Source organism: Peromyscus eremicus, chromosome 7, assembly GCF_949786415.1.
Source record: "Peromyscus eremicus chromosome 7, PerEre_H2_v1, whole genome shotgun sequence".
In the NCBI taxonomy this organism is placed as follows: domain Eukaryota; kingdom Metazoa; phylum Chordata; class Mammalia; order Rodentia; family Cricetidae; genus Peromyscus; species Peromyscus eremicus.
This window is the reverse complement of record NC_081422.1, coordinates 102,705,795-102,730,188: the sequence shown is the minus strand read 5'-3', so window position 1 is coordinate 102,730,188 and position 24,394 is coordinate 102,705,795. Positions and strand designations below refer to the sequence as shown.

The 24,394-nt window shown below is 46.2% G+C and overlaps 1 protein-coding gene across 2 annotated transcripts in view; it reads right to left on the bottom strand.

Moving 5' to 3' along the window:
• Positions 1 to 136: 136 nt before the first annotated feature.
• Positions 137 to 24,394, bottom strand: part of Usp4 (ubiquitin specific peptidase 4) — a 37,765-nt gene continuing 13,507 nt past the window's right edge. Inside the window, exons 5-22 of one of the 2 annotated variants that reach the window (XM_059268651.1) lie at positions 23,593 to 23,738; positions 23,402 to 23,463; positions 20,198 to 20,338; positions 19,302 to 19,419; positions 18,064 to 18,237; positions 15,170 to 15,328; positions 13,632 to 13,856; positions 12,688 to 12,771; positions 11,965 to 12,059; positions 10,381 to 10,572; positions 9,627 to 9,715; positions 7,559 to 7,783; positions 6,413 to 6,483; positions 5,706 to 5,824; positions 4,598 to 4,747; positions 3,354 to 3,457; positions 1,375 to 1,463; positions 137 to 744 (exon numbers count right to left, since the gene is read on the bottom strand). In XM_059268651.1, the coding sequence (XP_059124634.1) occupies positions 580 to 744; positions 1,375 to 1,463; positions 3,354 to 3,457; positions 4,598 to 4,747; positions 5,706 to 5,824; positions 6,413 to 6,483; positions 7,559 to 7,783; positions 9,627 to 9,715; positions 10,381 to 10,572; positions 11,965 to 12,059; positions 12,688 to 12,771; positions 13,632 to 13,856; positions 15,170 to 15,328; positions 18,064 to 18,237; positions 19,302 to 19,419; positions 20,198 to 20,338; positions 23,402 to 23,463; positions 23,593 to 23,738 (2,408 nt within the window). In that variant the 3' untranslated portion in view covers positions 137 to 579. The remainder of the gene's footprint in view (positions 745 to 1,374; positions 1,464 to 3,353; positions 3,458 to 4,597; positions 4,748 to 5,705; positions 5,825 to 6,412; positions 6,484 to 7,558; positions 7,784 to 9,626; positions 9,716 to 10,380; positions 10,573 to 11,964; positions 12,060 to 12,687; positions 12,772 to 13,631; positions 13,857 to 15,169; positions 15,329 to 18,063; positions 18,238 to 19,301; positions 19,420 to 20,197; positions 20,339 to 23,401; positions 23,464 to 23,592; positions 23,739 to 24,394) is intronic. The other variant, XM_059268652.1, reaches the window with a different exon arrangement.

Here is a 24,394-nt window from a genome sequence, read left to right as displayed (position 1 = left end):
GAGAAACTGAAAACAAGACCCCCAATAACCGGGAAATTCTGAGAGAACACAGACTAGAAACGGTTCCGGTGGCTAATGTTTATAAACTATAAACCCATCTCAGTGAACGGCAAAGAACTCGAGGACAACATCGACATTACTGCAGGCTTGGTTTACTGTGGCCAGACTACTGGGGTGACCAGTGTGGGCACCAGAACCCAAAACCCAGGAGTTCAGAGCAGCCCTGCATGGTTCTTCATGGCTGCACCATACACAACTACAGGGTGTTCTTCTCCATTCTTTGGAATCCATGAGACACACACCACTGTGCACCAAACCCCACCCCACATTTCAGCTCCACACGTTTTATATCACCACCTGTTTAAAAGAAAAAATAATTCAGCCTCTTAACATAACCCTTCTGAGAGAGCAGGGTCTTTTTTTGTTGTTTTTGTTTTTTTTTTCTTTTTCCTCTTCTCATAAAAGAAGGTCATTTCCTCATCTGGTTTTTAGATTGACATGAGCAGTCTTCAAGAGTTCCAGAGACATTCTTCTGGGGTGACATCGGTGCTGTGCGGTGGCAGAGTCACTGAATCAGCATCAGTTGGTGTCCATGTTGGAAGCCTCGTCGTCGTCCGCCAAGCCCTGCTGTGAGCTGCCCAGCCTCATCCCTCCGTCCGAAGAACCCGGGAAAGTGGTGAGCGGAGGCGCACTGTGGCACTCCTCATCCCGACGCTGATAGAACAACACGTAGGCCGCTTTGGTCTAAAACACAGGAAGGGGAGGGCGTCCATCACTGGGAACAAGCTCGCCTGTCCCTCTTTTCCTCAGTCACACGACTAAACTCATCATGGTAGCTCTTGCCTAGAATCCCAGCAAGGGGAGGAAGAGCCTGAGAGAGGAGGATTTTTTTTCCAAATTCAAAGCCAGCCTGGGCTTCAGAGTGAAACCCTGTTTCAAAAAAATCAATCTTAAACTGGATGTGGTACACACACCTGTCCCAGCACTCAGGAAGCAGCGGCAGGAGAATTACCTTAAGTTTGAGGCCAGCCTAACATACAAAGTGAGTTTATAGTCAGTAATATATAGGAAGGCACAGTCTCACTAAACAAGCACTTTCGGGAATCCGACATCTCGTCTTGCATATCCACACCTAGGAGCAGCCATAAAGGCCTTTACTAGCTGCCTCCTGATGATCCTGCCATGGCTGTGGGGAAATGCAGGGTTACCTCAAGGAAAACTGAGCTTCTTCATTAGGAAAGATCTAGAATAATGGCAGTCCATTAACTCCACCCAGAGCCTCTCCAGCTAATGAAGTAACCATCTCGCCTAAGAGGACCTTTCTGGCTTTTACTTGATAGGGTAACGGGGAGAAGTAGGTGCCTGGGTACTCACCACTATCTGATCCTCAGAAGCCAGGGACACGTTGCTATCATCAAAGTAATACCACTTCCCATTCAGTTTGTTCTTCGCATATGCAGTGTCTGCCAAGTTACAAACAAAATGCTCTAATGGCCACCAGAAAAAATTAATCAGATTATTTTATCAGGCTAACATTAAATACAAGCACAAGTTCATACCGAAAAATATTAACACTAAAATGAAGAATAATGTATAACCAGTGTGAGTCCCTCAGGGAGTAGAGACAAGAGTACTGTCCCCAGCACAAGGCCAGCCTGGCCGAGTCTAGGCAGGGTTGTATAATGAGACCATGTCTCAAACAGAAAAACCACCACCACCAAATCATATAACAACTAATATGTACATATATATAAGTAACAATACTTTTGTTTATTTCTCTGTGTGGCCCTGGCTGTCCAGGAACTCACTCTGTAGACCAGGCTGACCTCAAACTCAGAGATTCACCTCCTGAATGCTGGCATTAAAGGTGTGGGCCACTACCACCCCCAGCTCTGTCTACTTTAATAAAGATCTATGATTTAATTACATGGCGGGTGGTGGGTATGAGCACAGGTGCCGAGTGCCCATAAGGCAGCGCTGTGCTTGCTCCCTGGGGGTACAGGCAGCTGTGAGCCTCCTGACATGGTGCTGGGAACTGCACTCAGGTCCTCTGGAAGAGCAGTGTTCTCCACTCCTGAGTATCTCTCCAGCTACCCAGTGTCTAGTTAATGGCTGTGATCAGTGCTGGAGACAGTGCAATGATAGAGCACTTGCCTGAGATTTCCATCAAACAAAAATGGCCTTGAGTAGAATCCAGAGCCACAGAGAAAACTGGAACAGCTATAACTGAAACGCAGGTGGAAGTCTAAGCTAAGGATTAACTTAAGGATTCTGACAGCCAGAGCCACATAGTAAGATCTCGTCTCAACAAAAAACACAAAAAGGTTTCCATTAAAAAGTGAACTTAAATGTCAGAAATTCTGGGAAATAGGGCAAAAGAAAGAAATGGCTACTTTTTGCTGGGTATGGTAGTGTACATGCATCATCTCAGCACGTAAACAGGAGGGTGGAAAGGACAGGCGTTGAAGGCCATCAAGGGCTACCGGGCAGGTTACAAGCCAGCCTGGGCTATACAGTGAGCTCCTGTCTCAAAACCAAACCAAACCAAAAGTGAACTAATTTTGGCATCTCTCACTCCAGGGCTCTGTACCCCTTGTATTTTCTCTGCTTCTTGATTTTGCAGAGCTGGGACACTACTTCTGTACTGACACTGATTTTCCGTAGTCTTTTCCATTAGTCACTGTGAATGACTAACGACTACTCTCTGATCAAGGCCCTCAACAACAGTGACAGCTGTGCTCCCAAATGCTGTTGCTAACACCACTGTTAGAAAAGGTCAGTGAGTCGGTTCAGCGGCCCACACCTTTAATCCAGCACTTGGGAGGCAGAGGCAGGCAGATTTCTGAGCTGGAGGCCAGCCTGGTCTACAATCTACACAGCTAGTTCCAGGACAGCCAGGGCTGCACACAAGAGAAACCCTTACTTGAAAAATCAAAATAAACCAAGAGGCAAATGGTTTGTGCACAAAGTTTTGTCATGTCATTGTCTTAGGAGAGAACCCCAGGTGATCCAGAGACTGGGTGAGAGGCTACGGCAGAAGGACCGCCAGGAGCCCTAGGTCACCCTGGCTGGACTACATGATGAGTCCCAGGCCAGCATCAGCTAGTCAGTGGGACGGTCTTGAAAAACAAAACAAAACAACTCACAAAGTTAGCACTACTGAATTAAAGAATATGAAAATTTAGAAAGGAGAAAGGAAGCGGGTAGGAGGGTGGAGAGACTGAGAAAGTCCACAGCCTGAGACCATAAACAAGCCAGGGGCTTATGGCAGTGCCTGGCATCAAGGAAGAGGCTGAGAGAACACCAGGTAGGGCACTTCTACCCCTCAGAAGGAAGCAGATGCCAATACTTACAGTGACCAACCCCCATGGCTCCATAGTGATTGGACACAGCAATTAGGTCATAAACATAAGGCCTTGCTGACCGGTCACAGACAAACTCGGACATGTTCAGAGCTCTGAGTAAAAAACATAATAGCCCACAAATATGTTAAAGTCTGTAACCCAACAACCCTTTCCATCCAACAGAGCAGAGTATACGGAGACACTCTAACGATGGGAGTAGAGACACACCAGGGCGGAGTGACTGACCATCTGTCAGACCAGGAACTGGGAGAGATCCAAGGTGTGCTGTTACCACACCATGTAGGTTTCAGGAGGGGTAAGGAGATGCCAAAGAGGGCTTCAGCTCCTGAGTGGGGGAGGCTGTTCCTAACAGAACTACAACCACCCAAGGCTATAATTATTTAAATGTCAGAACAGGCCCTGGGAAGCTTTACTATATTTGAAATTTTCTTTGTTATTATTACTGTGTATGTGTATGATGTGTTTGAGTGAGTACTGGGTGCGGCCATTAATGCCACATCACAGGTATGGAGGACTGAGGATAACTGGTTCCCTCCTTCTACCATGGATTCTAGGAACCAAACGCAGGCCATGAGGCTTATGTGGCAAGTGCTTTTCCTCGCTGAGCTGTCTCACTGGCCCACTTTGAAATTTTCAAAAATACAAAAAAGGTAAAAGTGAGGCGGTGGTGACACACGCTTTAACCCCAGCACTCGGGAGGCAGAGACAGGCGGAGCTCTGTGAGTTTGAGGCCAGCCTGGGCTACAGAGTGAATTCCAGGACAGCCAGGGCTACAGAGAGAAACCCTGTCTGGAAAAAACAAAAGGAAAACGGAAAAAAAGGTAAAAGAATTTTTAACTACCAGGGTGGCCTTGAATTTGCAATCAATGATCCTCCTGCCTCAGCCAAGGATTACAAGCATGCACAACCATACTCGTCTAAGGGCCCCTTCCCTCGGGTAGGCTACTCTGGCCACCATGTTCCTGTTAGTGAGAAGCAGCACCGAGCCTGTGCTGCCCTGGCTGAGGCCAGGTTCCGACACCAATGATGGACCAGCCACACGGGCCACAGATTGGTGGCCCAGAAATCCTCAGGACTGTTCTCGTAGGGATTTCCCCTATTAGTGGGGGAGGAAGGATGGCTCCACAAGTCAACCTCCCAGAGCCAAGTAATACCAACCTAACTCAAGTACCCTCACCCCGGCAGCACATGGATCCCCGCCCACCTCCAGCACTGCACCTGCTGACACCCACCTGACCGGGAACTCCACGACTGTGTCAAGTTTATCCCGCCAGTATCTGTTATAGGAGAACCGTTTGAGATGAACCACCAGGATCTTGGGCAGAGACCACAAGTCAAACTTCTTTGTTGCCTGTTGGTGCTTCTTACAGGTAGGGCAGTACCTGAGGAGAGCAGATAAGGTCAGCAGGAAGCCACGTGGTGTGCTTATGTGGGGACATAGCCACTCTGTCACAAGAGCTATCCTTTTAGACAGGACTCAACTCTAGTTTTGTTTTGTTTAAGATTTTTCTTTTTTCTTTTTTTTTTTTTTAAAGATTTATTTATTTATTATGTATACAGCATATATGGCTGCCGGCCAGAAGAGGGCGCCAGATCTCATTACGGATGGTTGTGAGCCACCATGTGGTTGCTGGGAATTGAACTCAGGACCTCTGGAAAAGCAGTCAGTGCTCTTAACCTCTGAGCCATCTCTCCAGCCCCTAAGATTTTTCTATGCTGGGTGTAATGGTGCACTCTAATCCCAGCACTCAAGAGGCAGAGGCAGGCAGATCTCTGTGAGTTCAAGGCCAGCCTGGTCTACAGAACGAGGACAGCCAAGACTAATACACAGAAAAACTCTTCTGGACAAAAAAAAAAAATTGTAATTTTAGCATTGGTGTTTTGTCTGCATTCATGTCTGCATGAGGTGTTAGATCCCTGGAGCTGTAGTTACAGACAGTTGTGAGCTGCTATGTGGGTCCTGGGAATTGAACCTGTCAACCCTAGTTCTTATGAGCAAGGCAACAGGACAATGGTTTTTTTTAGTCCAGAAAACACAGTCCACACACACACACACAAACGTATTATAGGCTGGGTAGCGGTGGTGGCGCATGCCCTTAATCCCAGCACTCGGGAGGCACAGCCAGGAGGATCTCTGTGACTTCGAGGCCAGCCTGGTCTACAGAGTAAGTTCCAGGACAGGCACCAAAACTACACAGAGAAACACTGTCTCAAAAACAAACGAACAACGAATGTATTATAGGCCTGGTATAGTAAGGGTTTCTGTGCATACAGATGGTCCCAGCAACCCTAAGACCTTATGGCCTATGGATCCTCTGCTCAGAGTCTGGGTATGCATACCAGGGGTCATGTTCCCCCAAGGTCTCCATGGTCGTAAAGAGCTCAATACACTCTCTCAGGGCTACTGCAGTCTTCTTCTTCTTCTGAGGCTGTGACATGCTCACGTGCTTCTCACAGGCCTGCAAGAAATAAGTGCTGAGTTCTGGTGGAGAACGATCCTACCAGCTTAAGATACTGAGGCTCTCAGCCAGAAAGTGGTGGCACACACCTTTAATCCCAGCACTCAGGAGACAGAGGCTGGTGGATCTCTGAGTTCGAGGCCAACCTGGTCTACAGAGTGAGTTCCAGGACAACCAGAGCTACACAGAGAAACCCTGTCTCTCTTTTTTTTTTTTTTTTTGGTTTTTCGAGACAGGGTTTCTCTGTGTAGCTTTGTGCCTTTCCTGGAACTCACTTGGTAGTCCAGGCTGGCCTCGAACTCACAGAGATCCACCTGGCTCTGCCTCCCGAGTGCTGGGATTAAAGGCGTATGCCACCACCGCCCGGCGAGAAACCCTGTCTCAAGAAAAAGGAAAAAGCTACAGGGCTCTCTGCCTGGAATCCACTATATTATCTGGAGTCTCTGAATACAAAATGACAAAGTCTTGGGTGCTTTTCATTTTAGTTCTTAAGGAAAACACTGTTGTCCAATCAGTAGGAGGACTGTTACTGTATCTCCAGAGCAGAAACCAGCACAGAGCACTGACCACAAACCCTGAATGACCTACCTCAGATTCCTGCTCATCGTAGTAAAGGCTTCGGGTCTCACTGTCCCAGTCAATGGCCAGTGTGGATCGAGCTGTGGAGGGGACCAGAGCATCACTCGTCATAGATGACCAGCAAAAAGAGAGGCTCTCCAAGTGACCAGAGTAAGAGGGGCCACACTTAGGCAGTACCATCACACCTGCTCACCCCCCACCAGCCACCAAGGAGAGCAATGCTAGGCCTTATTAGGCAGCCATTTTGAACCCCAACCTCCCAAATCTTTTGACAAAGACTTCCTTAATGCTACACAGATAAACTCCAATACCCAGAATTCTGACAGGACACATGCAGAGTCAAGATGGAGTGACTGGGAACAGACTTAACCTCTTGCCTGAACCACAAGAACATCTGACACGACAGATAAAGTAACTGTTTTCGAACTGGTTCCCGGACAGACGCCAAGTAACACAAAGATAGACAGACAGAAAATGAAACAAGCCCTACACTATCTCCGCTCACCACCATAAAGCACCCCAGGGCACTGAATGGTCAAGAGAGACAGCAAGGGAGACTGAATTAAGGAAGCAAAGTTAAATCTGAGAGCAGGATGTAGTTCCCACTTGTGATCTCAGCCTTTAGAAAGCAGAAGCAGGGTCAGGAGCTCAAGACTGTCCTCAGCTACAGAGTAAACTCAAGACCAGTTAGTCTGGCTACATAAGACCCTGTGTCTCAAAAACAAAGGAGGCCAGGAGTGGTGATGCACGCCTTTAATCCCAGTACTAGGGAGGCAGAGGCAGGTGGATCTCTGAGTTTGAGATCAGCCTGGGCTACAAAGTGAGTTCCAGGTCATCCAGGGCTAAATAGAGAAAAACATGTTTCAAAAAACAAAATGAGAGAGAGACAGAGAGAGAGAGAGAGAGAGAGAGAGAGCGCGAGCGAGCACATGCTTGTCTCAAACTTGTCACCCCCACTACCAAAAGGAACAAGGTGAAAATCCTTTGAAGGATGAAGAGTATATGTGCCCTCAATCATTCTCCAAGGGACACATGTCTGGTCCCAGAGCTACATCAAAACAGTTAAAACTTGATGGAGTGAGTGTCAGGTGAAGTGACTTTCAAATGGATCCTGAGGGTTCCAAGTCTAGCTGAACGGCTCGAGAAAGAACTCACAGTTGAGTTTGAGTAGTTTCCCGTCCGTTGCAAGCGAATTGATGTCGGCAGTTCCGTAGGAGTTCACAAGACTGAAGGTGAAGAGCCTCCTGTGCCTCGGCTGGCCTTTCCCCTTCTGGGAGGCCTCACTAGGGTCGTCTCCCTGCTCGTCCTCACCACTGCCTTCTGTTTCTGAAAGCTGCTCTTTCCCCTCCTCTTGATGATCCATTTCTTCATCGTCGTCTCCTGACACACATGAGAAACAATCTGTATTAAGTCCCATATTTCAATATTACCATTTTTATTTAGCCAGGTATGGTGATGTCCCAGCACTTAGGAGGCTGAGGCAGGATAGTGAGCTCAAGGCCAGCCACAAAGCACACTGCAAGTTTGAGGCTGGCCTGGGCTACATGAGATTGTCTCGAAACAACAAAACCCACAAATAAACCATAAAACGTTTATTTAATACTTAAGTGTTTTATTATTTTCCTCCATGTTTTGTTGTGTATGTTAAAGTGCATCTACCCCTATCCATCTCTACAGTATTATGCACTTGATTTAACATGTGACAGTCTCCAAGGGGCAGACAAGGTGTGCTATTCCATGATGAGGAAGCAGAGACCCTGAGAATTTAAATGAGCGTTTTAGAAGTAGTTCCTCACATCACATGGTCTTACTACTCTTGCCTTCATTAGATTCAGAGAAAAACACACTAAAATGAAACACTCAAGAAAACAGTTTTGTAAGAAACAAAATTTAAAAGTCATATTTAAACTCCTGCAATCCCAGTGCTTGGGAGAGCCAAGCATGAGGACTGGGAACTAAAGGCAAGCATAGGCTATACAGTGAATTCTAGCCCAGCCTGGGTTACAGAGACAAAAAAAGGGCCGTCAAGATCAATCAGCAGATAAAGGCATTTGCTGCATGAGCCTGGTGATCTGAGTTTGTGCCCCAGAACCTGCATGAAGGTGGATGGAGAGAACTGACTCTAAAATATTACCCTCAAACACTTACACATGCCCACACACATACCACACACACACAGACACAATAGCAATGAATAAAAAATTTAAAAATCTCTGGGGGGAGAGGGGGTGGCACATGCCTGTAATCCCAGCACCTGGGAGGCAGAGGCAGGCAGATCCCTGTAAGTCCGAGGCCAGCCTGGTCTACAGACTGAGTTCCAGGACAGCCAGGGCTGTTACACAAAGAAACCATGTCTTGAAAAACAAAAACAACCAAAAAATCAAAAATCCACCAAAACCAAAGAATTTGGAGGTCATTCATGGGTTATAGGAGGCATAAAGGCACATGATCACCAAAGTGTTCAAAAGAAGAGTAACATTGCCTGGGGTCTGCAATGAACCCACTATACTGTTTTTCCCAACATTGACTTCCTTCCCTTCCATAACCTAAAGTCAGCCATGACTACAGCTTCCTAGGAAGATAGAAATGCCCAAGATAGCCAGCCTCAACCTTCTGATTAGCTGGCCAGGACATCTGTCCTCCTTGGGCACTAAAGGCTCACCAGCCATTCTGGATGGTTTGCACAAGTACGTGCTAGCTAAGTACCAACTAGACAATGATAACAGAGGAGCATTAAATTCTGATTCTGGAGGCCTGGGGAGGTAGCACAGTGGTCAGTGACTGTGTGAGGCTCGATTCCCTAAATCGAAAAACTGCAAAACCAAACACTGCAAAACCAAACAAATCGTTTTTTTTAAGACAGGGTTTCTCTGTGTAGCCCCTAGCTGTCTTGGAACTCACAGAGATCCACCTACCTCTTCCTCCCAAGTGCTGGGATAAAAGGCATGTGCCACTACTGCATGGCAACCAAACAAATCCTGACTCTGCTTCATAACCTTAGCCTTGTCACCCAATCCCTCTAGGCTCAGTGTGTCTGACATGAAACCAAATGTGTACAAGCAAGGATCTAAGAAGATTCTACAAGTACAGACGTTAACAATGGACTGAGAGACCCTACCTTCTACCAGCCCAGACTCAAATACTTCCATGTATTTAACACCTTCCAAGAAGAGGGAAGTCAAGAACAACGTGGTCACCACAACCCCACAGCAGGAATGCTCACCTTCATAGATGCCCCTGGAGCCATTGCAGGCCCCAGGCTCCAAGGGTGAGCTGAGAAACTCATCAGGCAAAGGCTGTTTTATATAGCGGCTTAAAGAAACAAAAGACTATTAGTGTTAACTTTTAACTGTTTCTCCACTATGCAGCTATGAAGCAGTACCTAATTTACAATCAGTCACTAACAAATGTAATGTAACAGCTCAGGATGCAACTAAGAGATCACATGTTAACTTAATAAGCCAATAAAGACACAGAAAGGCTGGTTTCAAGTCTTCTAGGAATGTCATGTGCATTATTTTATTTTATTGGAAGCAGGGTTTCATATATCCTAGGCTGGCCTCAAATTTGCTTTATATTTAAGAATAACCTTTAACTTCTGATCCACCTGCCTCCACTCTCAACTGCTAAAATTCACGTGTGCACTATACCCAGGCCCGGCTGGCTTATGGGGTTGTGGAGACTGAACATAGATAAGGCTTTGTGCATGCTAGGCAAGCACTCTTCCAACTGGATGCCATCTAAGCATACTTGATATGATTCTAGGAATCGGAGGTTTGAACAAACCCTGGCTCATGGTTCTTAACATGTGCCACTTACTCTATCCCATTAGCCTCTACCTTGACCCTCCCAGGGGCTGGCACAATGCCATTTTTCACAAAGATGAGAACATGGGATCAACAGAGATATTGCAAAGGACTAAAGTTGCTGGATCCATTAATCTCAGATAGTAACCAAATTGCACTTCTGGCACCAACCTGATGCGATCACAAACAGCCTGATACAAAGACTCGAGGGTCAGCTTGTGCTTAGGGACAGAAACGAGAAGGGGCTGTCCATACAGCACAGCCCCAGAAGAAGTACTTGATGGCCTGGACTTCTTCTCTCTGAAGTAGACTGGAAGAGTGATACATTCCGAGCCGTCCATGGAAGTGCTGTAGACCTCATACCTGCGTGAGTCACAGAAGAAGGTCACAGCAGGTCCCCAGCAGCACTAGATTTAAGCTGCAAGGTGGTGAGGAGTGAGATTATAACAGACAGAGTACATTTAGCAAACGAGAGATAAGCCATTTCCAAGGTGATTACAGATTGATCACTGTCAACACATGAGTCTACACAGCCCAGACTCTTGCTTCTTAGCCCCAAAAGACTTCAACTGCGGGCTGTTCTCTGATTATCAACAGAAATAAGGGCCAGCATCTGGACCAATGTGGCGAAGTCATCTACCAACTTTTCTCACCACAAAGCTTAATTTTTAAAAATCAACCAATTTTTAGTCTCTTTCTTCTTCCTTTCCTATTCTAGGCAAGTTTCAAATTTACTATGTAACTAAGGAGGACCTTCAGACTTCTAATCCTCTACCTCTACCTCCCAGGTGCTAGGATTACAGACATACCTGGTTTATTTGAAGACAAGGATCAAACCCAGTACTTGGTGTACACTAGGCAAACACTCTTACCAACTAAATTGTTTATTTTTGAGAGGGTCTTGTTAGGTAGCCCAGACTGTCCTAGACCTACTATATATCCCAGGCTGGCCTTGAACTCACAGAAACGTTTCTGCCTGAATCTTTCCAATGCTGGGATTATAGAAGTTACCACAGGCCAGTAGTAAAGTTCCCTTGAGCAAGTGGTTGGCTGAAAGCTGCCACAAAGTTTAAGTCCATTTCAACATCTGTACCCAAGTAGACAACACATACCGTTTCCCAAGTGGCCACAAAGCAGCACTTTGGATTGTCTTCATGGTGATGAGAAAACTGAATCTCAGAGATCTGCAGAATGCCTGAGCTGCCAACAGCTAGTCTTTTCTGAGATGGAGACCTTGGCCCTATGACACTGCTTCAGAATCAAGTGACGGAGGCAGAGAACCCAAATCTCTCTATACCACAGCCCTTTGTTTGCCCTAGTCTCGCACACGGCTGTGATTTTTTTTTTGGTGGGGAGGAGACAGGATTTCTCTGTGTAACCCTGGCTGTCCTGGAACTCACTCTGTAGACCAGGTTGGCCTCAAACCCAGAGATCTGCCTGCCTCTGCCTCTCGAGTGCTAAGATTAAAGGTGTGTGCCCCGACATCACCTGGCATATCTATGAGTCTTGTTGAGCAAGGAACCTCTGAGAGCAGAACCACTGAACTAGTCCTCTTAGCAAATAGAAATTACTGACCAAAGCTGTGTCTATGCAGGGCTCTGTGGGGGCAGAAGGGTCTTAGTACTGACAGATGCTCAGTTTCCTGAACACACATTTCCTTTGGCCAGGTACTAGGACCAGCCCTGGAAACACAAACAAGGCAAAGCCTCTACAACAATTCCTCTGGTCAATTATCAGGAACTGCTAAGTACTTACACAAAAATGTCATCTCGAGGCATGATGTGGCTTAAACCTTCATCCATTTGGAAAATCTTATGGAACCGGTGATTATATACGTCTGTGACCACCATCTAAAGAGTACAGAAACATGACAGAATGGCTCCCAGAGCTCCTCCTCACTGATGCAAACCCAGGAACGAAGGGCGGAAACACCCTGCTGTAGTGTTGCCTGTAGAGAACACCAGGGAGTAGCCCCAGGGCGAGGACCAGGCCTGAAAGGAGTCACATGGCTGTCAGCAGTGCTGCTGACATCTGCCCTCAAGTGGTAGGAATGGTGAGAAGTGAGTGCTGACCAGAGACTGGTCATTGTCTAGAAACATGCTCAGTTCCCTGAACACACATTTCCTTTGGCCAGGTACTAGGACAGGTACATCAGGAGCACTGATGTCAGCCCTAGTGGCTTTCCAGAGCCAATCTCCACATCCCACAGCACACAACGATGGAAGCAGAGCCCTACTCTCGTCCCTCTGACAATTGGTAACATCACTGCAATGGAGGAAAAAGGGCGTTTCCCTGTGCTGGAAGGGATAATGGTCAAGGCCAGGAGCCATGAGGTATCCAAGATATACACCAATGATCACATTAGTGCTGTCCATTAACAACAGCCTTTCAAAAGTGACCAAAAGCTTGAAAGTAAACTCCAAAGGCCAGACAGGGACTTAGCCAAGGTAAGGGCCACTAAGGGCTCCTACTACTCACACTTTCTGCAGCGATGCCTGACAGCTTGGAGAGTGCTTCACACAGGTCGGAAATGGCCCCCATCAACGGCACAGTCACACGGTACTGCAAAGGAGAAACAGTCAAGGTGACAGGAGTCCTCCAAAAGGGCAGGAAATGGCCTGGGAGAAGCACACATCATGGGGACATAGGACTCTTCCAGAGGCAGAGCATGGCCCAGATGAGTCAAGGAAACAGCTGACAGCGCCGTCTTTGGTGTGAGCAAAGCTGCAACACTCAGGCAGCAGCCTCCTTCCATCCCAAATATGTTTTTGTTTATACTTTACTTTTTGGATTGGGTCAATATTTCCTTTAAAGAATTGTTAAAAACATAAATTGCCATTTGATACTATGTATCACCTTTCTTTTTCTTTTTGAGACAGAGCCTCACTGTGTATCCCTGGCTGGCCTGAAATCCATTACAAAGACCAAGCTGGCTTCACCTTCAGAGCTCTCTTCCACCTGCCTCTGCATCCCTTCAGTGCCAGAGGGAAACGGATGTGCCATCACACCCAGCAGGTATCACCTTTGTTTAGAAATTTAAAAAAGAAAGAAAAAAGTCCTGAAGACTAGGGGATAAATGACACTAAGAGCCACCAGCAGAAGTGGACACGCCAACACTGGCCATATCTCTCCTCTGGCTTGCTCTCCTACCTGATTTAAAGACAAACTTAAGGAAACTCTACCGCATGCTCCCAACATTCAAGGACCATTAGCAGGTAAACCAGGTTACTCCAGTTGCACGAATGGAATGATGAGAGTGACCTTTACAAAGGTCTGATGGAGGACAAAGGTGCATACACAGTCTAAGGCCAAGGGGACCCAGGGACAGTTGGTGGAGCTTCCCACGCAGCAGATAGAAAGCAGTCCATCAGGGACTAGAGTCTACTCAGCAAGTGGTACTATGAAGGTAAGGATTCTGTTACCTGAATAGGTCTGCACTGAGGGTCAGCAGGAACCAGGAAGACCTCCATAACTCGATCCTTCTTCAAAGGCAGTGGGAGAGTTAAATAGCAAAATGGGTCAAAAGTCACAGAAACTTTAGCACATTCTGGGCAAACCAAAGTAGATTTGAAAAGGCCATGGAAAGTATCCACAATCACAGAATCATTCCTCAGCCTGTGATTTTCCCAGGCTTCCTTTGCTACCACCTGGATAAAAAAAAAGAAGGATTAAGTAGGAGATTCTCAACATCTGTCCTTCTCCCCTGCACCCAGAATGCTCATAACAAGCAGTGAGATGGACTAAAATGTAGACCATGAGCTGCCAAGAGCTTGTAGTGTACCATACTCCCACCACAGGCCAGCTCTGTACCCACAATCATACCTACTAAGATGCCAACAGAGAATCTACAGAGAATAAGGGTTCCTGAGAGCACCATAGACACATAGATCCAACTGGGGATAGACCAATCCTTTTGTGTTTTTAATGATCGAAAGGCCCTTAGAAGAGATTTTTTTGGTTTTGGTTTTGGAGACAGGGTTTTTCTGTGTAACACAGCCCTGGCTGTCCTGGAACTCACTCTGTAGACCAGGCTAGCCTTGAATTCAGAAGTCCACCTGCCTCTGCCTCCTGAGTGCTGGAATCAGATTTTTAATCAACAGTATATTTAAGCTAACTCCTGGTTTTTTAGTTAAGATTTGAGTGCTATTTTAAAGTATTTATATCAATTATTTCAATGCCACAGGGTCTCTAAAATAAATTCCCCTTTCACATACCAGAAAAATCAAGGCAACAAGTATGTATGTCCTAAATTTAGGGGTTTTTTTTTTCTTCCCTAAGGCAGGGTTTCTCTGTGTATCCCTGTCCTGGCACTCGCTCTGTAAACCAGGCTAGCCTCAAGTCACAGAGATCCACCTGCCTCTGCCTCCACGTGCTGGGATTGAAGGTGTGGGCCACCAACTCCCAGCTCTAAATTTAGTCTTAATGAGATATTTTAATAATCAAGGAGAAAAGAGGCTAGTTTAGTACTCTGGAGGCAAAAGACTCAAAATTTCTAGGCCACACTCGGCTACATAGTCTGACAATGAGATCCAGCGCTTGCCCAACAGGAGTGAAGGTCTTATCACCAGTGCCACAAGTAAATATACAGGACGAACTGTAAAGAGCACACAGTCAACATTTAGAGTTTTGAGAGCTCTTTAGTTCCTGGCTTGCAAACACAATACTAAACAAACGAGCTAACTTGAAGAAACCCACAAGAAGTGTCAGGAGTAACAGAGCTGGGCTGGGATGTAGCTCAGTGATGTAGTATGAGTACTCAGAAGGCTCTGAGCACTGGGAAAGAAAGAAAGGGAAAAAGGCAACTGCAGTTAGCTCCTTTCTGACTAAGAACCCATCCCTGTCATGAGAAATAGTGAGAAGCAACCAGGGCTCGCACTAACCCCAACACCAGAAGGCAGCTCCCATGCTGCCAATAGAGGGCAATCTCTTTGGGACACTGCAGACAGCTTCAATATCATACCGCATCTGGTCGTCCGTTGGCATCCTTTGGCTCCAGGTAGGGCTTCTTCTTTACTCGGTTCAGGTCTTCATGCAATCCGTCTAGAATAAAGGCTAACAGCTCCTGAGAGTCTTGTTGTTGGTAGCCAGAAAACTGAGGGGCGAAGCGTCCCACTTGCGTCTACAACAAAAGCAACTCTATCAGGAGTATGATAACGAAGCCGTGAAGAAGGAAAAGCAAGCAAGTGACGTCAGAGGGCAGAGGTTACAGTCCACTGGAACACGAGAAACCTCCCCTGAGCCAACAGTCCAACTAACTCTTCAGGAGCCGTTCTGAGGCCAGTGGGCCCAGAGAGACAGCTCAGGTCAGAGAGCCAGGAAAACACAGGCCTGAAATCAGGCCATTATCGAGACAGGCATAGGGAAGGCACTCTCAGTTGAGATATCCAAGATCTGATGTCCCACTCCAATGTCCTTGCGTGGTTCAGTGTTAAATTATAGAAATGACCAGGTGGATCTCTGTGAGTTCAAGGCCAGCCTGGTCTACAGAGCGAGATCCAGGACAGGCACCAAAACTACACAGAGAAACCCTGTCTTGAAAAGCCCCCCCCCCCCAAAGCAACAACAACCAAACAACTTCCTAGTCACCCAGCACTTAGGAGGCAGAGCCAGGCAGATCTCTGTTAAGTTTGAGGTACCAAAACTACACAGAGAAACCCTGTCTCAAAAACAAAACAAAAAACCAAAACAACAACAACAACAAAAAAAAAAAACCACAGTTTTTCAAAAAACTTTTTTTAAAAAACTTTTTTAAAACTTTTTTTAAAAACCACTTTTTTTAAAAAAGAAAATTGAGATTCTTTTTTAAAATTATTACTTCATGTGTATGGATATTTTGCCTGTATGTTTTTTGTGCAGTGTGCCTAGGTGGTATCCGTGGAGACTAAAAGAAGGCTTTGGATCCACCGGAACTGGAGTTACAAACGGTTGTGAGCCACTATGTAGGTGCAGGAATCAAATCTAGACCCTCTAGAAGAGTAGCCAGTTCTCTTACCTGCTAAGCCATTTCTTCAGCCCCCGCAAGCTCAGATTCTTGGTCATACTAACCACAATACAAGTGCTCAGCAGCACTGGCCCTGGTGGCCACAACCAGACAGTGCAGACATCAACCATGGTCATCAGTAAAGTGAAGAAGCACTATACTAGCCCTAAACGCTATCTGTAAATTGTTCACACTGGAGTGAACCCAGTTAGCTGCCATCCAATTCTAGTATTGTTTTATGAATTACTAAAGAAACAGTAATTTACTTGTATTTCTCAGGGATCAATGTGACCAAGAAGATGAAAGAGAGTCTTCAATATTAACTAACCACTTGAGATTTCCTCGCTGAGGGAAAAGATCTGAATAAGAATTGCCTTTCGCCGGGCGGTGGTGGCGCACGCCTTTAATCCCAGCACTCGGGAGGCAGAGCCAGGCGGATCTCTGTGAGTTCGAGGCCAGCCTGGGCTACCAAGTGAGTCCCAGGAAAGGCGCAAAGCTACACAGAGAAACCCTGTCTCGAAAAACCAAAAAAAAAAAAAAAAAAAAAAAAAGAATTGCCTTTCATTAACCAGGCATTGTGGCATATGTCTTTAGTGCCAGCACTCAGGAGCCAGAGGCAGGCAGATCTCTGGGAGTTGGAGACCAGCCTGGAGTCTACAAAGCAAGTTCCAGGACAGCCAGGGCTGTTACTCAGAGAAATCCTGTCTTAAAGAAAAAACAAACAGTCAGGTGGTGATGGTGCGCACCTTTAACCCCAGCACTCAGGAGGCAGAGGCAGATGAATCTCTGTGAGTTCAAGGCCAGCCTGGGCTACAGAGTGAGTTCCAGGACAGCCAACGCTACACAGAAAAACTGTCTTAAACGACCGCCCCCCCCCCCCCAAAAGAAACAAACAAAAAACCCACAGTACCGAGACAGGCATGGTGGCACACGTCTTTAATTCTAGTACTTGGGAGTTAAAGGTAGCTGAATTATGAGTTTGCGGACATCCTAGTTGGTATAATGAGTTCCAAGATAGCCAGGGCTACACAGTGAGACTCACCCATGCCTCCCCATCCCTGTCTTAAAAAAATTGAAAAAAATCCAAAGCTAACAAAGCAAATAAAAACCACAGCTCTGGCTGGGCAGTGGTGGCACAAGCCTTTAATCCCAGCACTTAGGAGGCAGAGCCAGGCAGATCTCTGTTAAGTTCGAAGTACCAAAACTACACAGAGAAACCCTGTCTCAAAAACAAAACAAAAAACCAAAACAACAACAACAACATAAAAAACCCACAGCTCTGAATGACAGAAAAGAAGAGTCTAATGACATGAACTTCCAGTCTTAGATTCTACTTTTTGGTTTGTTTGTTGTGTTTTTGAGACAGGGTTTCTCTGTATGGTCCTGGCTGTCCTGGAACTCACTCTGTAGAGCAGGCTGACCTCTACTGAAAGATCCGCCTGCCTCTGCCTCCTAAACGCTGGGATTAAAGGTGTATGCCACCACCGCCCAGTTGTTTTTTGTTTTTGAATGTATGATGATCTCTGTAAGTTTGAAGCTAGCCTGGTCTACAGAGCAAATTCCAGCACAGTCAAGGCTACAGAGAGAAACCCTGTCTTGAAAAACTTTAAAAAAAAAAAAAAAAAAAGACAAGGGAATCGAACAGGCAGATTCAGCAAATCAAGATGCTTGCCACCAAGCCTGACTATCTGAGTTTGATCCCAGGATCTACATGGTAGAGAGAACCAACTCCTGTAAGTTGTCCTCTAACTTCTACACTTGTGTTATGGTGCACATACGTGTACAGGAGCGCATCAGAGTATGCACACACACACACACATAACGTAAAAACAATCTTTTCTTTTGAGGAAAAAGGGTAATACATCTCAACCTACTTTGAACATTCGAGGTGCCACATGAGTGTCCCTTCCAGACCACATCTGCTTGATGAGCTCCGCATAGGCCTCTGCAATCTCCCCTTTCATTCCCAGAGGGTTGTCTCTGTTGATCTCGGCTTCATACTCATCTTTGAGAAAGTACTCAGTCAGCGGAGCGGTATTGCTCAGGCACTGAAACAGGACAAAATCAGAGCTTACAACTCTTCCAGACAGCGAGAAGACAGAAAAGACAAGCCAAGTTCTTTTTGTTTGAAACATTCTTAGACCAGGCTGATTTCAATCTCATCAATCCTCCTGCCACAGCCTTCCAAGCACTTAGATTGCAGGTATAGAGACCCAGACAGAGCTCTGCATTTGGAACCCGCCCCTCTGGACATTCTGTTTGCTTTTTTCCTTGGCTAACTTTAATCTATATCCTTTCCTCAAAATAAACCATCATCATGAAACAACTATGATAGCTTTAAGTAAATCCCCAAGTCCTTCTAGCAAATTATCAAAGTTGAGAGTGCCCTTAGAAATCCTGAACTTGCAATTGTTTTGTTTTGTTGTTGCTGTTTTTCGGAGAGACAGGGTGTCTCTGTGTAGTTTTGGTGCTTGTCCTGGATCTCACTCTGTAGCCCTGGCTGGCCTCAAAACTCACAGAGATCTGCCTGGCTCTGCCTCCCGAGTGTTGGGATCAAAGGTATGCACCACTGTCGCTCGGCTACAGTTGGACTCTTAATCCCTTGCATCCCATGTCTATCACAATCCTATTACATAGTATCTACCCAATAAATGCTTGATGAAGGAATAAAGATAGATTTTGAGATAAGACCTCCCTCTCTAGCCTAGGCCTTGAACTTGCTATCTTCCTGAGGTCCTGGAATTACAGTCATAAAGCACTGTGCTAACACTGGGTTTTGTTTGTTTGTGTGGTAGCATTGCTAGGGATTTAACCCAGCACTGAGAATGCTAGGCAAGACCTCTATCATTGGGTTATATCCCTAGTCTTTTTCTCCTTTTTCTTTTGAGAGAAGATAAAAATCCATGTCTCAAAAACATAACACCAAACAACTAAGCAAACAACAGTGTTAGAACTACAAACACTGATGAAGCCATTCTGAACTAGCTGGTAGGAGGTATCCTGGCAGACTTCTAAAAGGAGGTGAATTCGGGTGTGACCTAAGAGAAGACCCATTCTTCACTTAACAAACTCCCACCTTCAGTTTTATTTAGTTGGCAACTTTCCCCTCTACCTGCAAAGCAGAGTTCATGAAGCAGGTGTTCCCCAGGTTTCCAAGTCCACAGAGGCCAGGCTGTGTATGAGGCGATGGGGGCTCCTGGCAATTATACGAAGCAGAGAAGCCAGATCCACTGAAAAACACAATCCGCATCAGCAATAAAAGCAAGTGCTGTACATATGCTTAGGATGACTTTTGGAGCTCTGCTTGGGCCTCTACAACTTGTGCCTGGTTGTAGTCTCATAATGGAAATGCTCTCTACCTCCTCTGGTCCTCCACATTTACTTGACATGCTAGCAGACAGTAAGTACAGGGAGAAATGCCATTTGAATTTTCTTTTAGATTTTGATGACTAATTTTATATCATTCTAAGAGGCTATCAGATGATTTCAGGAAAGACTATTTTGAGTACCAAGATCAAGGGCTTACATGTGCCACCATCCACTAGGCCACATGAGCCTTGAACGGACCTGAGTGTTCACACACTCTTTCTTGTCTCACTCTCTCCCACCCTGCCTATGCTTTGAGGCGTATGCTAACATGTATGGAGAAAGGAACACACTGCTAAGAGGAGAAAGAGGGTTCTGCCAGAACTGACAACTGTCCTCTTTACAGCTGCCATGTGACCAGCCCATCCCTTCCCAAATGTTGTGATCTCCCGACACCAGCCACCCTGCCCTCAAGATTATCCTAGCTTAGACTGGAGAAAAAGGACTAGAGGCAAAAGGACAAGTAACAAAAGTCAGAACTAGGAGGCATGCTTTCCTGCAGGTAGGAAATGGAGTGAAAAAGCACATGCAGCATGTTCTCCCAGGAAGCTCTAATCCCACAAGGTTTATCTCTGCAGCAGCAGAAGAGCATTCCAGACACTCGTAGGGGTAAAAAAGCAAAGTAAAAGGGCCTGTTCTTACCCCCTGCTGACACCGGAGCTGTGCATCCCAGAGGTGTTAGTGCTATCACCATTTGCAATGAGAGAGGCAGACACCGAGGAATAAGGACTTGCAGATGGTTTTGGAGAGGTAGTAAAGTTCCTGCTAGGTGCAGTGCTTGATCTGAGAGAGAAGCAAAAACACCACCACTGACTTGTTGCAAAGTCCAGGCCCCATTCAATGCCTTAGGTTTCTTCTCAATAAACAACCATCCTTAGGTGTGCTTCTCGGCTCATACCTGGACCCCAGAACTCAGAAAGCTGAGGTAGGAGTATGAGCTTGAGGCCAGTCTGTTCTACACAGAAAGAAAGGGAGTGGGGGGAAGCAGTCTCCATTCTCAGTTACTTAGACTACAAAACCCTATCTTCACACTACCAGGAATTAAGAGTGGAAATAGAGAACTGCCGGAAGCCAGGCTCAGATTAACTACGTTGGAGTAGGCAGCAGCAAACAACAAGAGATCCCTGTCTCGAAGTAGGTGGAAGGCAAGGCTGATATCTGAAATTGATCTCTGACTTCCACAAGCATGCTCTGACACATGTGTGCCTGCATTTATACATTTGGCAGACACACACATACTTTCTCCCCTTGTGCCCTTAAGGGCCAGTGTGATAGTTCAGCAGGTTAAATCTGACCCACCCCAAACCCTAGGACTTGATAATTTCTCCCTGAGTTTTGCCTATATTGCTTATAAATCAGTGAGCATATGTGCTTTTCTTACTGATCTCATTTCCTGACCCAACACACTGTCTACTTTATGGCTGTACCCTCATGTACAACATTACATGACACTGCCCTGGAGATCAAGAAAGAGAAAGTGCCTCAGGAATACCATTCTATGCTTACTCTAGACCAACCACACCTTAGTAAGAGACTCTAACCTTCAGGGAATCTTAAAGCGCTCTGCTCTTCCCTATCTCCCTTCATGGAAATTCTTAGGCTGCAGAGGGGGAAGAATAGGGAGAAGCAAAGGAGGTATAAGTGAAGCAGCCTAAAGGCCAGGAGAGTCACCTGCCTCTGCTCGGAGTTACCAACTGTACTTCACAGGCTGCAAGCCAACCACCCGGAGGGTTTCCCTAGAGCAGTGGTTCTCACCCTTCCTAAGGTCGCAACCTAAAGATACAGTTCTTCAAGTGGACCCCACAGGAGTTGACCCAGAGGCTGAGTTTAGGGGTCAGCTTCCCTATGTCCTGTAGCACTTTTGGTTATGAAGGGAGTTGTCTAGTCTGAACTTTTCTGTTTGTTTCCCTTCTGTGGCTGTCACAAATTTCTACAAACTCAAGGGCTTTCAAGACAACACAAATGTGTATTATCATGAAATTACTGAAAGTTAAAAGTCTAAAGGAGGGGCTGGAGAGATGGCCCAGAGAGAGGATTAAGAGTGCTTGTTGCTTTTGCAAAGGACCCAGGTTCCCAGCATCCATATGGTGATCACAACCACCTGTAACTCCAGTCCCAGGGAGTCCAACTTCCTCTTCTAGCATCCACTGGCACCAGGCACATACATAATATACAGACAGACATACAAGCAAAATGCCCATACACATAAAATACATAATTAAGCCGGGAGTGGTGGTGCAAGCCTTTAATCCCAGTACTCGGGAGGCAGAGGCAGGCGGATCTCTGTGAGTTCGAGGCCAGCCTGGTCTACAGAGCGAGTTCCAGAACAGCCAGTACTGTTACACAGAGAAACCCTGTCTCAAAAAACCAAAATGAATGAATGAATGAATGAATAAATGAATGAATGAAAAAAAAGTCTAAAGGAGTTCTGAGTTTAGTCAAGGTGTCCAAGTTATAGTCCTCTGTAGAGATTTTAGGTTCTTGTAGAGCTTTTCTCCTATTTCAGGCTTTTCCTCTGCTTCTGATCTCACACCACTCTGACTCTCCAGCCTCCCTTTCACTTACAGGGAGCCTTGTGGTTACACTGGGTCCACCTGAAGAGTCTCCCCATTTCAACATTATTATAATCACACCTGCAAAACATATTCATAGTTCTTGTGACAGGAGACTGGCACTTTGTGGTTACACTGGGTCCACCTGAAGAGTCTCCCCATTTCAACATTATTATAATCACATCTGCAGAACATATTCATGGCTCTTGTGACAGGAGACTGGCACTTTGTGGCAACAGGGTTCGATTTTCAGCTTTTCTTTTGCATATGCATATATGGCATGTACGTGTGGGAAACGTACATATGTGCATTCATACGTGTCGAGGCTGAGGTTGACGTTAGGTGTCTTCCTTGATTGCTCTTCACCTTACATACTGAGGCAAGGTCTCTCACTGAACCCAGAGCTCACCATGTTGTCTAGTCTGGCTAGTCAGCTTGCTCCAGAGACTGCCTGTCTCCATCTCCTGTGCACGAGGATTATGGCAGGCTCAACACCCACCCCACACAGGGATCTGGGAAGGAGAGCTCTGCTCTTCATGTGTGCATGACAGGCAGTTTCCTTGCTGATCCATCACCACAGCCACAGGATTCTTTTGTTCATCTGTTTTTGTAGACACAATCTCACAGTCTCGTAGACCAGGTTAGCCTAGAATTCACTATGTACCCCAGGATGACCTTGAACTCCTTCCTCCTCCTCCTCCCTCCACCTCCACCAAATGTTCTCATAGGCTGAGATTACAGGCATATGTCACAACACCTGGATCTCTTTGTGTCATCAGATAAGGAAATAGTAATGTTATTTCCCTGCACGACATCACAGAGAAGAGCTATCACTTCTTTGTGCAACCTTCTAAGGGTGTGCACAATTCCACAAGTCACAGGACTAGCTTCTGACGGAACTGTGCTTGGAATCCACTTTTAGTAGCTGAACAGGCCACAGAGACAAGGTAAGTGGGAGCAAGACATCATCCTTAAGTCATACAAGACCTCATCCTAACCCTCCTCTTCCTTTCTCAGAGCCTCTAAACTACAAGTAGAGAAGTAAAGGAGCTTAACAAACACAAAGTCACTTGGAAAGTAGCCATATCAGCTCTGACCTTCCACTCCCCCCCACCTCCCGTCCTTACATCTCTTACACTATATCAAGCAAGCTACTTACCAAGGACTGGCACTTCAAACACTATGCAATCTGGATGAGAAACTGCTGTTTCCATCTAATTCAGAACAACCCTCTCCGTCTTCCCCTTTCTCTGACCCTGTGAGCCCAGACACAGGGGAGAGAAGGTACACTTACTTTGACTGCAGGGTCTGCCTGGGCCATGTGCCATCTTCATTTTGGGGCTCAATTACTAGCACCTAAGCAAAAGGGGAAACCAAATGAACATAGTGCAACACACCCACTTTGGACATGCTTATTGCCAGAAGACTTGTTGACACACACCCTGGTCAGAGCTGCCTGTCTGGGCATGGCCTGGGCCCTCCTACCTGACCCTGGTACAGCCCAGCATCCTGGATAGTGTTGTCTAGCTTGCTCAACTGCTCATAGGTGTTGCTCATGTATTTGTTCCAAAGCCGAGTTTCACGCTCTGCAGGGATATTGAACAGCTTCCTCATTTCCTTCTCGATGGTTGCTAGGAATAGGCAAAAACATCATTCAGGGCTGTCTCCAGAGATAAAGACAGCCAAGGCAAACCAATCTTCACCCTGCTTCCTTCTCAAACGTTAATGGAAGACCTGGAGCAAATATGTTCACAGACCTTAACTTGTTTGTGCTCCTAAGGCCAATCATCTTTCAGAGCCCTCCTTGTAAGCAGCAGCTCACTATGCTTCTCTGATAATGCAGGTCTTTACAGAGCACAGTAACATAGACCTCAGGTGTAGCGGCTCACGCCTATAATCCCAACACTCAGGAGACTGAGGTGGAAGGCTCCAACAAGTTCAAAGCTACTAGAAAGTTTTAGGTCAACCTGAGCTTTAGTATGAAAACCGATTCAAAAACAAAACAACAGAAAAAAGACAAGGAAGAGGAGAAAGGATGAAAGAAAGGCAACACAGAAAGTTAGGAACTAACAGCTGGACGGTGGTGGCGCACACCTTTCATACCAGCACTTGGGAGGCAAAGACAGAAGAATCTCTGGGTTTGAGGCCAGCCTGGTCTATAGAGGGAGTTCCAGGACAGCCAGGGCTACACACAGAAATCCTGTCTCAAAAAACCAAACAAACAAGACAAGAAAAAGCTGGATTGGGGGGGGGGGGGTGCGGGGAGGGCAGGGGAATCCGTGGCTGA